A 17,107-nucleotide genomic window follows, 5' to 3' on the forward strand; every position below is an offset into this window, starting at 1 on the left:
GGGCAATATAGGGGTAGAGGGGAAAAAAAGGGGTTATTATGGGATTATATGAAATCATGTGTGTGAAACTTTTGAAAATTGTAAAGCACTATAGAATTTAAAGGATTTTTCATTCAATAAAAAATAATTTTAAAAAATTAAATTAAATTTAAAAAAAAGAAAAAGAGGAAATATTAGAAAAAAACAGAGAGAGAGAGAGAAACTATCAAAGTCTGGGAGATGCTTCAGAGATACCTTTGTCTCCCAGGTGTCTCAGCAGACTTCCCTGACCAGTTGCTAGCTGTGTGATCCCCTAGAGACCCTAGGACACTGTAGCCATATGAGAACACAAAGATGGAGGTCACTTGCAGAGGCCAACTGGCCACCCAGAGGGTCAGAAGGCAGCAGTTCTTTCATGTGGTCACTGTGCCCCACAGCCAACACTCAAATTGTCAGTGTTCTGCTGCATCTCCAGCTTCATTTTTCTACATTTCCAAGTTGACCATTTCAAGCTGCTACTCTTTTTTTATATAAATAATAGTGTGTTCTTGGCAATAATCAAGCCCTGCTCTTCTTGCTTTTCATACATTAACAGTTTTATAGCATCAACAAAAAAGTATTCAGCATGCCCTATACTAGGCACTGTCTGAGAGATACTCTATCTAAAGTGACAAGATACGGAAACAATCTAAATGCCCATCAATGGGTGAATGGATAAAAAAAGATGTGGCATATACACACAATGGACTGTTATTCAGCCATGAGAAAGGAGGATATTCTGCCATTTGCAACAACAGGGATAGACCTGGAGCACATTATGCTAAGTGAGATAAGTCAGACAGAGAAAGAAAAATACTGTATGGTCTCATTATATGTGGAATCTAAAAAAGTCAAACATAAAAAAACGGAGAGTCAAATGGTGGTTACCAAGGGGTGGGGGTAAGGTATGAAAAGTGACGCTGTTTAAGGGTACCAACTTGCAACGAGTAGCAAATATGCCGTAGTGCTCTAATGCCCACTGTAGTGAACACAGAGAACAATATTATACTATACTTAGGTGATGAGAGCTACAACGGCAGTCATATTACAATATATAAATCTATCAAAGTAACACAGCGTACACCTTAAATTTACACCATGTTGTATGTCAAATATATTCAATTTTAAAGTAATTAATTTTTTTAAGTTTGCAAATATTTATGTTGAGGTCTGTCTCCCTAGCTACTTGGGAGCTTGAGACTGGATGGTCAGTATTCTTGGCTGCTTGGGTACACCCCAGCTTGGCTTTCAGTCTCATTCCTTATGTGCTGATTTTATTAGGCTTCCCTCAGGCTTCTAGGAGTGCCTCGGTATGGCTGCTATACACCCCTTACAGACATAATTTTGCTTTTTTTTTTTTTACAGGCATAATTTTGTGTACAACACTACCTAGTAATAACAGTGTGAGCAGCTATTACGCGTGTCTTATGTGCAGTGACATATGAAGTGTGTCTTAACTGCATTATTTTATTTGATCTTTAAAACAATCCTATGCAGTAGATATTACTAATGTCTCCATTACACAGATGAGGAAACTGGAGCAGAAAGAGGCCAAGTAACTTTTCCCAGAGTCACACAGTCAGAGCCAAGACTCTGACACAAGTCTGTCAAACTAGAGAAGGTATGTGCTTAACCATGATGCCAGATATTGCCTCCTTACAATATTCATCTGATGCTCAGGCCAGCCTGAATTATCAAAAAGAAATCAAAATATGCCTGGTGCCTTTCATGTAAGAAATGAAAATTATGTTATACTTTTTAAGAAAGATTTGTATCCAAAGTGGCTAAAAATTAATGGAGTAAGCATTAGTTATCAGAAGAATCCACTTATATGAAATGACTCATTCTCCAACAATGCCAGACCCAGGAGGTGTTCCTTTTTTTTTTTTTTAATTTATTTGTTTATTTATTTTTGACTGCTTTGGGTCTTCGTTGCTATGCACGGGCTTTCTCTAGTTGCAGCGAGCGGGGGCTACTCTTCGTTGCAGTGCGCGGGCTTCTCATTGCGATGGCTTCTCTTGTTGCGGAGCACGGGCTTCAGTAGTTGTGGCTCATGGGCTCAGTAGTTGTGGCTCGCGGGCTCTAGAGCGCAGACTCAGTAGTTGTGGCACACGGGCTTAGTTTCTCCACGGCATGTGGGATCTTCCTGGACCAGGGCTCGAACCCGTGTCCCTTGCATTGGCAGGTGGATTCTTAACCACTGCGCCACCTGGGAAGTCCCCCAGGAGGTGTTTCTGTATCATCTAGTATTCTTAGAACCACAAAGAAGCTCGGTATACCTTCTGGCAGCTTCAGAGTGCATAAATCACTGGCAACCTCACCATGTTTTTATTTATCAAATAAAAAAGAAAATACCATGATCTGCTCATAGCAGACATGATTCCATAAGGGATATAGAGTAGGTTACACCTACCTCAAAAGCCATACACACTCATGTGCTCATGCACACACACACACACACACACACACACACACACACACACACAGAGTGCTAAAATTTGGCAATAGGGAAATCTGGAATAAAGTATTCAGAGACAAGCATAGCTTGATGCTATGGCTAACTTTAGGAAAAATTCTGAAGGAAGCAAAGTTTATCTGGGGCAAAGGTACTTGTACTACTACTACTAATAGCTAACACTTGGAGAAGACTTACTACGTACCACGCACTCTTCCGGGACACAAATTCATTGAAATCTCACACCAATCCTATGAGACAGGAGCTGCTATTCTTCCGATTTTACAGGTGGGGAGACTGAGGCAGAGAGGCATAGTAAAGTAACATGCCCAACGTCATAAACTTACTAGTGGAAGAAAACTGAGATTTGAACCTGAGCAGTCTAATGTCCGAATCCAGGCTCAAACCACTACTAATACTTCTCCACAAGTAATACTACTAATGCACATCTACACTTCTTATGTCCTTGATCCTGTGCTGAGCACTCTACACACATTACTTCATAGATCTTTGGAGGTTGGAGGTCTTAACTCTAAATTATTATGCAGTATCTCATTTGATCCTTACCACAACCCCATAAGGTAGCTATTATCGTGTCCATTTTACAGATAGAAACACTGAGGCACAGAGACATTAAATAATTTAACACACAGGCGAAAGTATCACCTCCTTTTCAGCAACACCCCCTATACTTACTGTAAGGATCTACATAACATAAAAGAATGCAACGTAATTTAATTTACAATTTCTACCTCAGGGCCAGGTTCTTTCAAGGCCTCTGTTCTAAAGTGTTAGTGGGAAAAAGTGACAATAAGCTTTCCAGTCTTCCCAACTCAGGGGGATTACAGTAACCCTCTGCAGCAGCCAGTGGCCTGCTTTGGGCTCCACTTAAGTAGGGACTCACACCATACAAGCTCTGGCACCGGAAGCCTGCTTTCAGGGCTTGGGTGCTGTTTTTTAAAGGTACCATATTTTGGTTTTGTTTTTTGTTTTGTTTTTAATTGAAGTATAGTTGCTTTACAATGTTGTGTTAATTTCTGCTGTATAGCAAAGTGATTCAGTTATACATATACATACATTCTTTTTTATATTCTTTTCCATTTGGTTTATCACAGGATATGGAATATAGTTCTCTGTACTATACAGCAGGATAAAAGGTACCATATTTTGCTCTTTTTTTCTTTTTCTTTTCTTTTGTTTTTTGGTGGCATGCAGGATCTTAGTTCCCTGACCAAGGATCGAACCCTTTCTCCCTGCAGGGGAAGTGCAGAGTCTCAACAACTGGACCACCAGGGAAGTCCAGAAGGTACATATTTTGAATTTTTATTTTGTTTTGTTTTGGAATTGGTTTCTGGAAAGGACAAACTAGCAAGCCACGACTGGGGACCACCGATCTTAACCATGGTTTCCATAAAATGCTTCCTCTGTTTCACAGTGAAAATAAACCAAGTACTTTTACTACAACACCATCTTCATTAGCAGAGTGAAAAACGATGACCACGAGGAAGGCAACCTGGGTGGGCTTACCTCCACTTGAAGGGCTGCACATCCTTTCAGGAAGTCATTGATGTTGTTGGTGCAGTCAGCTTCAGTTTGGGGCTCCAGACAGTACTAGGGAAACACAGTCAAATGTCACTTGGAGACTGTCATCACATGCGGGTCACATCATTGCATCATTCACTGATAAGTAGATAAGGTAGGCTTTTTAAGGCGGGGCCAACGTTGCTGTCAGTCCAGGAAGAGAAATTAACCACTGAAGGAAGCGATGCAAAAATCTAAACGGTCGGTCTTGTTTCAAATGTCACCAAACCCTCAGTCCCAAGCCGTCTCTACTTACAAACTTTTTCTCATGCTTTCTGCCAAAGCGTAGTGATAGCAAATTAGAGAGACCCTGAAGGTTTTTTGATCCTGGTTCCTGCTTTCAACCTATTACCACCCTCCGTCCTCCTCATGATAATTTATTAAAAAGTATATTTTCCCCTTCACTGTTCTCTACATTTGATCACATTTCTCAACATTTTCCCACCATTTTATCACTGTTTTTCAAGTTTGAGAAATTATAAGCAAAAGAACTGTACTCAACATCACATTCGCTGCTGACCTTAAGAAAATAATAGTAGGGCTCCACCTTTAAACTTACTTAAAGTGCCCACTTTTTTAATCACATCCTCCTGACCATAGGTTTCCAACATTCACAATTTTGGATTTTTAAAAGAGAGTAAGGTTAGTTTCACTTTGAACACACGTTGCATTTGAAACATATATTTGGTTTCCATTGTTTTAACAGAACGTGTTGTAACATTTTGGATTATTTCTCCAGGTTGCTAAATAGCCTTTCTTTCTTTCAATGGATATTTTATTTCTTGGTGAAGAAAATCTACACTGAATTTAGTCATACCGTCAATAGGCACCATCTGTATCTGTTATTAATCATCCCATTTTTCCTCAGACTCATATGTACCCCAAGTTCAAAACATGTCCTCAGTACACAAGGAGGTATAACATGCATCTCTATGACAGAGCAAGCTCCTTGTCCCTGGCACCAGCGGTGTAACAGGTTTTTACTGTACTAATCTTCGGTGGCCAATTACTAAAGGATAACATTTCATTTTCCAACTACAAAAACAGAAAGAAAGTCGAAGTCTTAGAAAGAGATTAAAGTAGGAGCGTCCCGTGACCCAGGCAATCGAAAATCTCCAGAGTGACATTATTGCTGCTCTCTGGTGGTAAGCAACCCCAAAGATACTGCAAATTTCCCTTACCTTTTCTATAGAGCCAGGCCTAAGTCTGTTGATCAGTTTGCATAGCACTACCCCATTTTTCAGCGAGGACTTCAAGAACTCCTCCGGATCACAGATGGTCTTTTTGGGGGAATCTAATACTCCCAAAGATATAAGCCATGTCACGATGCGTTCTTCTGGATTCATTACTGAGGACTGTACACTCCGAACAGCTCTCTGGGGCAGCTGCAAGGACTAAGCCACATCCGCGATTGCATCTGCTGTTGTCTTCCTTTTTATGAGTTCTCTTCTCGTGCTTGCAGCGCAAAGCTCTAAAAGAACTTTTCTTAGACAACGGTGGAAGCCACTCCAGTTATGGGATTTGAAAACCACAGAGCTCACACTCAAAGATGTGGAAATAGAATGAATGGGGGGGAAAAAAGTCCTGGATAACACTGGGTTTCTTTTTCAAAATCTGCAAAACAAATTCATTGGGATTAAAAAAGAAGAAGAAGAAATACATACACACACACACACACACACACACAAAAAGCAACGGGTGCAAGAAGCTGTAAAGGAAGGAAGTGAGGAGGATGCCGGGGAGGGAGGAGAGAGAAGGAAGTGAGCGCTCTGGGAAAACGGAGGTGAGCCAGCACTTCAGGGGACCTTAGAAATGAGATACTCATGGGCCAGTCTGGGAAAAAGCTGTCAATATATAGTCTAGCCCCAGTGAAAATCTGGTTTCTGACAAGAGGAAGATGCCAACTGGCTCTTAGGTCAGACAGATCTGAGCCTCGTGGGGAGCTGTGCTGGCAAAACAGGGCTCAAAGAAGGTAGGCTGGGAAATTCTTCCAAGAAATGGCCACATGTCCTCATACTGTCTCACTGAGATGATATGTCACAATCATGCCTTGCAAAACATGTTGAGTTGCACGGTGACAACATGCCAAGCAGAGGAAGATTGTGCCTGCTGTCAGCCATCACTGTGTATAAGCACAAGCTAGAAGAATGGCATTTTACTTTGCAGCCAAAAAGCTATGTTGAGGGAAATAGACTAAGGATAACATCTGACATCCTGTTTACTTGCATTCTTGAGTGATTCTTTTTCTGGACCTGGTTCCACTACACAATCCAGCTGCAGTACCCTTAGCAAAGGCTCAGACACAGTCACATCAACGGGTAAAAAGCACTTGAAAACAGAGCTTTTGAGAACAAAAGAACACTTGTCCTCTGTCTACACTACAGTCTGGAAAGTTGATGTTTCCCCAACAAGAAACACTGCCTTAAAAATACTGCTCTGGGAAAAAACTGGTCTATAACAAGAGATCTGAACTATTCTTAAACATCTTCATAACCAGTTGAAATAGTCATATTATTGGGAAATGTATGATAAGGCCGACAGTATAGCCTCATCTGGGCAAATGCATGGTACCCAGCACCACCACCCTCTCCTAGTGCATGGGATCCTGCTAAGCTTCAGAATCTCTTCAACACAGTTTTAGGCATCTACTACCGAATAACCAGCTTAGATAATCCTGCTGCCTGTTTTCAAGGCTTCCCCTTCTTACCCTGTAGTAACACTTACCAGACTTTACTATTATCACTTATCGATCTGTCTCCTCCACCAGAATGTACCCTCCCCTAGAGGAGGGGTCTTGTCTGCCTTAATGAACACTGTCCCCAGCAGAGTGCCTGGTACACGGTAGATGTTTTAATGGCTTAAAACCAACATGTTTTCCTTGTTAATGATTTTTATACTTTTACTGAGATATAATTGACATAGTGAATTGCACATATTTAAGATGTATGATTTAATGAATTTTGACATATGTATACATCCCGTGATACAATCACACACACACAGACAATTCAGATAAATCTTTCCATCATCCCCAAAAAGTGTTCTTGTGCCCTTTCAACCCCATCTTCCCTCCCTTCCCCCAAAATCCCAGACAACGAACAATCCCCTTTCAATCCCTATAGATTAGTTTGCATTTTCTAGAACCTTATATAAATGGATGCATACAGTATGGAACTTTCTTTTGTCTGGCTTCTTGCACTTAACATCATCACTCTGAGATTCATTCATGTTGTTGTGTCTATCAATAGTTCTACAAGAAAGATTTGACCTCCAAATATTTGGTTTGATATAATTATATTTATGAACAAAATAAGTATAGTCAATCAGAAGTTATAATTGACTCTTGACCCATGACCAAATGTATGTAATGGAAATAAAACCAAAATCCATGTGTTGATCAATAAAATTCTTAAATCTGACCTGCTTAAACATATTTTGATATGTCATTTGGCCAGTTTTCATGACTGCTCATCAAAATTGTACTCTATAGACAAACAAATCTGGCAGTATTATTGAGGTATCACTTATATTTTTTGGTGAAGAACAAAACCTGAGTAATTTCAGGAACCCAGTCCAGTCCAAAATAGCCTTGAGCCCACTGGGGTCATCAGGGTGAAAATCTGCCTTATTTTAGACACTGGCTATAGCAAATTACTGTAAATAATAATCAGAAAGGCAACTCCACCTCCTCAAGGCAGAAGAAACAGTTCTACTAGTATAAAGATTGGAAGTTAGGGTTGGTATGGTCAAATGTCAAGAAAGCAAGGCATTCCAGGACAGTAGCAAGCATAGGGGTGAAATGACTAACCATGGAACACAGGGAAATGGAAAGGAGTTGATGAACTGGGGGAACAGAGTCGGGGGTTGAAAGACTGGAGATCACAGTGGCACAAAGCACAGGCTTTACACAAGAGTGTGAAAAAATAAAGTAAAATAAAACAAAACAAAATAAAATAAAATACTATGCAAAAGTTACCTTGTCAAGATTGGAAGAAGAGAATGGCAGAAGTAAAGGTGGAATAAATGTATCCTGGACTTGCATGAAATTGCATCCGTGGCTCATTTAATTCAATAAGAAGCCTAAGTTTTCTCTTCCATTGTATGAATATGTCTATCCATTTTGATAAGCAGCATTACCTGCTCTCCTTCTGCTATACAGAAATCTACCAAACATTTTATCTAAGCACACAACACAATACCAAATATGAAATCGATTTCATAGTAAACTTAAAAGGCAGACATTGAACTTTCTGAAAAGATGTTTTAAGTCCAAGTTTTATGAACTGGACTGTAATTTTGAATTTCTATAATCTTGGTATTGTATTCCAGTAATATTGCCCAGATTGGTTAAAAGGTGACCAGTATGGGGATTTCCCTGGTGGCGCAGTGGTTAAGAATCCGCCTGCCAATGCAGGGGACACAGGTTCAATCCCTGGTCCAGGAAGATCCCACATGCCGTGGAGCAACTCAGCCCGTGAGCCACAACTACTGAGCCCTCACACCACAACTACTGAAGCCCACGTGCCTGGAGCCTGTGCTCCGCAACAAGAGAAGCCACCACAGTGAGAAGCCTGCACACTGCAACAAAGAGTAGCTCCCACTCGCCGCAACTAGAGAAAGCCCACGTGCAGCAACGAAGAGCCAACGCAGACAAAATTAAAAAAAAAAAAGGTGACGAGTATGTGCTCTATTTTGCAAACTGTATTTTTTGCAGATTTTTTCAAGTTAAAATTATACATAGCTATCACCCAAAATAAAGTGGAACATAAATTATGAGCATATTTTTTAAAAAGAGCAAAGGTCTGTGGTTCTACTTCAGATCCTTAGTACCACACACCCTGGGCCAGTGAACCTCCCTCCTCATTGGCTTTCCCACCTCCATCCTCTCATCCTAATGAACTCTCTGGCAGAGCACAGTTTGGTTGATTTTCCAAAGCCCCTGTTTAATAGTGTAATATTCCTGCTCAAAAACTAAGGCTCTCCACCACCTAAAACCATGATTTACAAACGACAACGTACAAAAATAATCACCTCTTGCGAGGGAGGGAGGAGAAAGGCATGACAGTGGAACCTGAGCCAAAATCGCTAATATTATATTAAAAATAAAAAGACCTACAGGAAATAAGGCAAATGTTAACATTTGTTAAAAGTGATTTCTGGGTACACTGGAACCTATTATATTACTTTCTTTACTTTTCTGTATTTGGAATATTCATAATTGATTTTTTAAAATTTTAAATCTCCTGGGGCACTTGTTAAAAAGATTTGGGGGCTCAGTTCTCTAATACCCTAGTTCAGAAGATACACAATGAGAGAAAGGAATCTATATTATTAAAGTATCCCCTTGATTCTGAGGCAGGTGGACCAAGGTCACACTTGGAGGAACAAGTTGGTTTATCACCTTACACTCCACCAAAATTTCTGCCAACACCTGGGTCATTTCAATATTCACAAGAACAACAATACAACATCAGGACCGCTCAGTTTCTTGACCTCCTGTACCTGTAATTGATATAGTACCTCTCAGCCCCTCTCTATGCTGTGAAAATGGATCTGGGGCCTTTCAATATATTTTCCCTTGCCAGCTGGTGCGATATGAAGTTTTATCAGTAGATGGTGGTGGAAAGACCTGGCAGGAAGAAGGGGTTTTAATTGCTGTGTCCTTTGTGCTCCCCCCATGGGCTCCTGCCGAGACCACCCCTTTTCCTAGTGCTTGCCTTCTATGCACTGGCTTCCTCAACACACAGCGGGGAGCAGCTTCCCCTGGCACCACCCTTGGGTGGCTCTGTAGCAAAGTGTCTCTGCTGAGACACCTCCCCTGTGAACGGGAAACATCTTAGAGAGGCACATTTTCAGCAAGTTCCAGAGGGTGGATGTCCAGCAAGTTCCACTGACTCAGCACCACAGGCGACTCCTCTAACAAGGTCTGGACATCAGCTGTACACGGAAAGAGGGCTTATCACCGCGCTATGGGCAGTGACTATTACATATTGTTTTTATATTGTCAGCTATTGTATATTATAACCGGTATTCCTAGAGTTCCCTTTAATTCTTACTAGCCAATCTCTTATTATCCAATCCCCTATTATTGTTAATAATTCTTGATGTTAAACTTTTCCTCTTAACGTCCCCCTGTGGTTTCTCTGTCCTGATTGGACCCAGACTAACATGCGTCATCAGCTTCGGTGAACACACCTCCACTTTAGCCAACCACTTGCAAGGTCACACCCTGTACTTTGTCATGGCGTAAACTTCTCTGCCTCCTGAATCGTGAGTTCAAACACTACATTTTCTAACCACAAGCTACTGTCTTTCCAGCGTCACAGGGATCCTCAAAGCATGGTTTTCCAAGATGATTATACAAATTTGCATTCCCACGAAGCAGGGTATGATTTCCCATTGCTCCATATCATAGCTAACGCTCCATATTACAGACTTTTAATTTTTTTTTTTTATTTTCGTGGGTGTGAAATTTACTTTTGTATGATTGCTAATAAGGTTGAGCATTTTTCCTTTCTTCTTTTCTTTTTTTTTTTTTGGCCGCTCCGCACAGCTTGTGGGATCTTAGTTCCCCGACCAGAAGCACAGAGCCCTAACCACTGGACCGGCAGGGAATTCCCGAGCATTTTTTCATATGTTGATTGACCACACATATTTCCTCTTCTGTGAAATCTTTGCTCATTTCTATTGCCCACTTTTTACTAGGTTGTTTGTCTTTTTGTTATTGATTCATAAAATTTGTCATACCAGGAATCCCCTGGCCGCCCAGTGGTTGGGACTCCATGCTTTCACTGCGGAGGTGGGTGTGTGTGAGGGGGTCCGTGTTTGTTCCCCAGTAGGGGACCTAAGATCCCACAAGTCACAGGGTGCAGCCAAAAAAAAAAGTTTGTCATACCCTATGGATACTAAACCAATGTCAGTTATTTGTGTTTGCAAATATCTTCTTGTACTCCTGTCTTTCGTTCTATAGTGTATTTTAGGAAACAGAGGTTCTTGATTTTTTTAAATAAGATACTTTAGCTCACCCTCATGTAAAACAAATGCAGAATTTGGCAGTCCAAGGCTAGCATGCAGCTTCCTAGGCATTAGAGACCCAGGGTTCTACTCTCTAGTTACTTCACCATTTTTAGCTTCCCACCTCATAGTTCAAAATGACTCTTTGCATGAACTTGGATTAGGCAATGGTTTCTTAGATATCACGCCAAGGCCACAAGCAACAAAAGAAAAGAATAGATAAATTGGTTTTTATCAACACTAGAAATTTTTGTGCTTCAAAGGACACCATCAAGAAAGTGAAAAGACAACTCACATAATGGGAGAAAATATTTGCAAACCATATATCTGACTAGGGACTTATATCCAGAATATATAAAGAACTCATAACTCAATAACAAAAAGACAACTAAAAATGGGAAAATTATCTGAATAGACATTTCTCCAAAGAAGATATACAAATAGCTAATAAGCACGAGAAAGGATGCTCAACATCATTAGCGTTTGCAGAAATGCAAATCAAAACCACAATGAGATTCCAGTTCACACCCATTAGGATGGCTATGGTCAAAAAGACAGACAATAACAAGTGTTGATGAGGATGTGGAGAAATTGGAGCCCTCATACACTGCTGGTGGGAATGTCAAATGGCGCAGCTGCTGTGGAAAACAGTTTTGCAGCGACTCAGAATGTTAACATAGTTATCATATGGGCCAGCAATTTCACTCCAAGAGAAATGAAAACATGTCCACATAAGAACATGTACACAAAGATACATAGCAGTATTATTCATAATAGCCAAAAAGTAAAAACAACTCAAATATCCAGTTGAATATTATTCAGTTTATATAAAGGAATGAAGTACTGACACATGCTACAACATGGATGAACCTTGAAAACATATGCTAAGTTAAAGAAGCCAGTCACAAAATATCATATATTATATGATCTCACTTATATGAAATGTTCAGAATAGGCAAATCCACAGAGATAGAAAGTAGAACTGCTGTTGCCTAGGACCAGGGTGAGAGTTGAGGGGAAATAGGGATTGACTGCCAATGGATATGAGGGGGATTTGGCGGGGGGGGTGGGGAGTGAAGAAAATATTCTAAAATTGATTTGGTGATGGTTGCACAACTCTGTAAATATACTAAAAGCCATTGAATTGTACACTTTAAATAGGTAAATTATACACTATCTTAATTATGTCTCAACAAAACTGTTATTTTTAAAAAGGCCATTGTGGGACTTTCCTGGCGGTCCAGTGGTTAGGACTCCATACTCTCACTGCCGAGGGCCCAGGTCAGTCCCTGGTCAGGGAAGTAACATCCCACAAGCCTCGAGCTGTGGCCAAAAATAAATAAATAAAATAAAAAGGCAATTGTGATGAGCAAAAAAAAAAAAAAAAAAACGACTGTTTGGGCTCTAGCCATCATGTCTGCATTCCAGCCAGGAAGTCAGGATGGGGGACTAAAAATGAAACTCCTCCCTCCCCACACACAGTTTATTAGGCAAAATTTATAACATGCTGAAAGACTGAAGGAATATGATGATCTCCTTTGTCCCCACCATCTAGATTTAATCACTGGTAACATTCTGCCATATTTCACTTGCCTATATAGGTGCAGTGGCTATATTTTTTTTAAATAAACTATTAAATAAGTTGCAGACATCCTATCACTTCACCCTAAATACTTCAGCATGCCTCTCCTCAAATTAAGGACATTTTCAACATAACCAAAGATCTAGTATCACAATTAAGAAAATTAACAATAATTCACTAATGCCATCCAATTTTCAGTTCATATTAAGACTTCCCCGGGACTCCCTTGGTGGTCCAGTGGTTAAGACATCACCTTCCAATGCAGTGGGTGCAGGTTCGATCCCTGGTCAGGGAGGTAAGATCCCACATGGCTCACGGCCAAAAAACCAAAACATAAAAACAGAAGAAATATTGTAATAAATTCAATAAAGACTTAAAAAAAAAAAGACTTTCCCATTTATCCCTAAAAGTGTCTTTCGGAGCTTTTTTTTTCAAAGCAGCATCCAATCAAGTTGCCCCTACTCATGTCATAGAACTGAATTTGCTTCTAGGCAAAAATCTGAGTGACCATAGGGTTCGTCCCCATTTGTTTCCCTTCTCTTGGGATCAAAGTCCTGTGCTGCCTGTTGTCTCAATTTCTGGAAAGAGTTGTTTCATATATTCTGACTAGTTTTCTAGTTGTTTATATTGGGAGGACAAGTCCATACCACATAATCCTTCATGGGTAGAAGCAGAAGTTGGCTTAGTCTACTTTTAATTACGTCTTCTACATCATACAACAAATGAGACCTAATATAGTTTGTTCTTGTTAATTTATAAGGGCTCTTTAGATATTAAAGATATTAACCTTTTGATATATATGTTTTAAATTGTTTCCTAGTTAGTATTTGCCTTTTAAATTTTATTAATTTCTTAGCAATTACTATATAGAAGTTTTAAATTTTGTATATAATTAAATATATCAATCTTTCCCTTTATGATGTACACCTTTTATATCATGCCTAAAGTTCTCCCTCAAGGTCACTTTAGAAATTTATCCTAGAGAAATAATGACAAGTTCAGAAGACAATAAAATCACAATCTACAGAACAACAACAAAAACAAAAAATTAAGAAATTAGGCCTCATCAAAATTAAGAACTTTCAGGATTTCCCTGGTGGCGCAGTGGTTAAGAATCCGCCTGCCAATGCAGGGGACACGGGTTCGATCCCTGGTCCGGGAAGATCCCACATGCCGCAGAGCACCTAAGCCTGTGCACCATAACTACTGAGCCTGCGCTCTGGAGCCCACGAGCCACAGCTACTGAGCCCACATGCCACAACCACTGAAGACCGGGCGCCTAGAGCCCGTGCTCCGCAACAAGGGAAGCCACCGCAATGAGAAGCCCGCGCACCACAGCAAAGAGTAACCCCGCTCACCGCAACTAGAGAAAGCCAGCACGCAGCAACAAAGACCCAACACAGCCAAAAATAAATAATAAATAAATAAATAAATAAAATTAAGGACATTTGCTCTTTGAAAGCCCATTTGAAGAGGATGAAAAGACAAGCTACAGACTGGGAGACACTATTGCAAACCACAGATCTGATAAAGATCTACCATCTAGAATATATTTTAAAACTCTCAGAACTCAACAGTAAAAAATAAACAATCCAATAGAAAATGGGCAAAAGACATGAACAGATAGTTCATGAAACAGGATATGTGGATGGCAAATAAACACATGAAAAGATGTTCAATGTCACTAGCTACTAGGGAAATGCAAATTAAAACCACAGTGAGATCTCACTACACACATATCAGAAGAGTTAAAATAAAAAACAGTGACAACGCCAAATGCTGCTAAGGATGCAGAGAAACTGGATCACTCCTACATCACTGGTGGGAATGTAAAGTGTTACAGCCACTCTGGAAAAGTAGTTTTTAGTTTCTTAAAAAACTAAACATGCACTTGCCATATAACTCAGCAATTACACTCTTGGGCATTTATTCCAGAAAAAATGAAAATATAAAAACCTATACATGAATGTTCATAACAGCTTTATTTGTAGCAGCCCAAACTGGAAACAAACCAAATGTCCTTTCTTTAAAAGGTAAATGGATAAACAAACTGTGGTCCATCCATATCATGGAATCCTACTCAGCAATAAAAAGGAACAAACTATTGATACACACAACCTGCATGAATCTCAACTGAATGATGCTGAATGAAAGAAAAGGCAATCCCCAAAAGTTACATACTGTATGATTTCATTTATATGACATTTTTGAAATGACAGGTGCCCACAAGTCTCACAATGCCAGAGGTACAACATACGTATAAAAACTTTGCTGCTGAGAAATAATGCAAAGACATACAGGATTATATAGTATGCTCTCCGAAAGGGAAGTAGATTCTCTCCTTGTGGAAGGCCAACTTGGAAAAAGTCATCATATATATCCCCAATCGAGCCATTAACTTTGCCTTTAAGGTTAAGTTTAAGCACGTATTCTGAGGATAAGTGGACAAGCACATACAATCTTGGAGATACTTTGCTGACAATCTGGCCTCTAGTGATATATTGGAAGTCATTTCTTTCAGCTTTTTTTCTCCTTAGGTTTTGCCAGAACCCATTTGACACTCAATATTGGGAAATCTGTCAAGGAAAGAAAATTCAACTTTCTCTCCCTTTCTCCACCATCACGGTGTGTATGGTTGACTGTTCCTTGCCATGTCTTCTCACAAGACTTTCAAGAACAAGTGATTCCTGGCCAAAAAAAAAAGCAGAATTATGTTATTCCCCAATGGATTCTGATGAAAACTGGTAATGAAATCAGGTATAACTCCAAAGGGAGATATCAGTGAAGGGACTTCCCTGGCGGTTCAGTGGCTAAGACTCTGTGTTTCCACTGCAGGGGGCCTAGGTTCAATCCCTGGTCAGGGAACTAGATCCCACATGCATGCTGCAACTAAGAGTACGCATGCCACAAATAAAGAACCCTGGAGCCACAATTAAGGAGCCCACCTGACGCAACTAAGACACGGTGCAACCAAATAAATAAATAAATAAATATATTTTTTTAAAAGCTGGTTGCTAAAATCTAGTAAGCCTCTTGTTGAAGTACACCATATATTGGCAGCAATAATTCACTGCATACATTTCTGAATACTTGTAGAGCTCTCAGGATGTATTTAATTTTGTCAATAATGGTCACCAGTAGAGAATGCAGTTATCCAAAATTAAAATTTATTAAGAACTACTTAATGTCTACAATGTCAAAAGGAAACTGTCATATACAGTGATTATTTCTATAGAGATAGAGCAAGTCACTGTTGAAACTGTCATAAAGATTTTTGTTTTCTAACAGTGGTGAAAGTGGGCAACCTTGTCTTCTTCCTGATCTTAGTGGAAATGGTTTCAGTTTTTCACCATTGAGAATGATGTTGGCTGTGGGTTTGTCAGATATGGCCTTTATTATGTTGAGGTAGGTTCCCTCTATGCCTACTTTCTGGAGAGTTTTTGTAATAAATGGGTGTTGAATTTTGTCAAAAGCTTTTTCTGCATCTATTGAGATTATCATATAGTTTTTATCCTTCAATGTGTTAATATGGTGTATCACATTGATTGATTTGCATATAATGAAGAATCCTTGCATTCCTGGGATAAACCCCACTTGATCATGGCGTATGATCCTTTTAATGTGATGTTGGATTCTGTTTGCTAGTATTTTGTTGAGGATTTTTGCATCTATGTTCATCAGTGATATTGGTCTGTGATTTTCTTTTTTTTCAGTATCTTTGTCTGGTTTTGGTATCAGGGTGATGGTGGCCTCGTAGAATGAGTTTGGGAGTGTTCCTCCTTCTGCTATATTTTGGAAGAGTTTGAGAAGGATAGGTGTTAGTTTTTCTCTAAATGTTTGATAGAATTCACCTGTGAAGCCATCTGGTCCTGGGCTTTTGTTTGTTGGAAGATTTTTAATCACAGTCTCAATTTCAGTGCTTGTCATTGGTCTGTTTATATTTTCTATTTCTTCCTGGTTCAGTCTCAGAATGTTGTGCTTTTCTAAGAATTTGTCCATTTCTTCCAGGTTGTCCATTGTATTGGCATATAGTTGCTTGTAGTAATCTCTCACGATCCTTTCATTTCTGCAGTGTCAGTCGTTACTTCTCCTTTTCCATTTCTAATTCTGTTGATTGGAGTCTTCTCCCTTTTTTTCTTGATGAGTCTGGCTAATGGTTTATCAATTTTGTTTACCTTCTCAAAGAACCAGCTTTTAGTTTTACTGATCTTTGCTATTGTTTCCTTCATTTCTTTTTCATTTATTTCTGATCTGATATTTATGATTCCTTTCCTTCTGCTAACTTTGGGTTTTTTTGCTCTTCTTTCTCTAAATGCTTTAGGTGTAAGGTTATGTTGTTTACTTGAGATGTTTCTTGACTCTTGAGGTAGGACTGTACTGCTATAAACTTCCTCTTAGAACTGCTTTTGCTGTGTCCCATAGGTTTTGGGTCATTGTGTTTTCATTGTCATTTGTTT

At 39.6% G+C, this 17,107-nt stretch overlaps 1 protein-coding gene across 6 annotated transcripts in view; it reads right to left on the bottom strand.

Annotated features, from left to right (window-relative positions):
• The window catches only part of ARHGEF6 (Rac/Cdc42 guanine nucleotide exchange factor 6), a 107,286-nt gene extending 101,581 nt beyond the window's left edge, over positions 1–5,705 (bottom strand). The window contains exons 1-2 of one of the 6 annotated variants that reach the window (XM_082445307.1): positions 5,236–5,705; positions 4,001–4,084 (exon numbers count right to left, since the gene is read on the bottom strand). In XM_082445307.1, coding sequence (XP_082301433.1) covers positions 4,001–4,084; positions 5,236–5,400 — 249 coding nt within the window. In that variant the 5' untranslated portion in view covers positions 5,401–5,705. The remainder of the gene's footprint in view (positions 1–4,000; positions 4,085–5,235) is intronic. The other 5 variants (XM_082445302.1, XM_082445300.1, XM_082445303.1 and 2 more) reach the window with 5 other exon arrangements.
• Positions 5,706–17,107: the final 11,402 nt, after the last annotated feature.

This window comes from Balaenoptera physalus, assembly GCF_965194825.1.
Source record: "Balaenoptera physalus genome assembly, chromosome: X".
Lineage (NCBI taxonomy): Eukaryota > Metazoa > Chordata > Mammalia > Artiodactyla > Balaenopteridae > Balaenoptera > Balaenoptera physalus.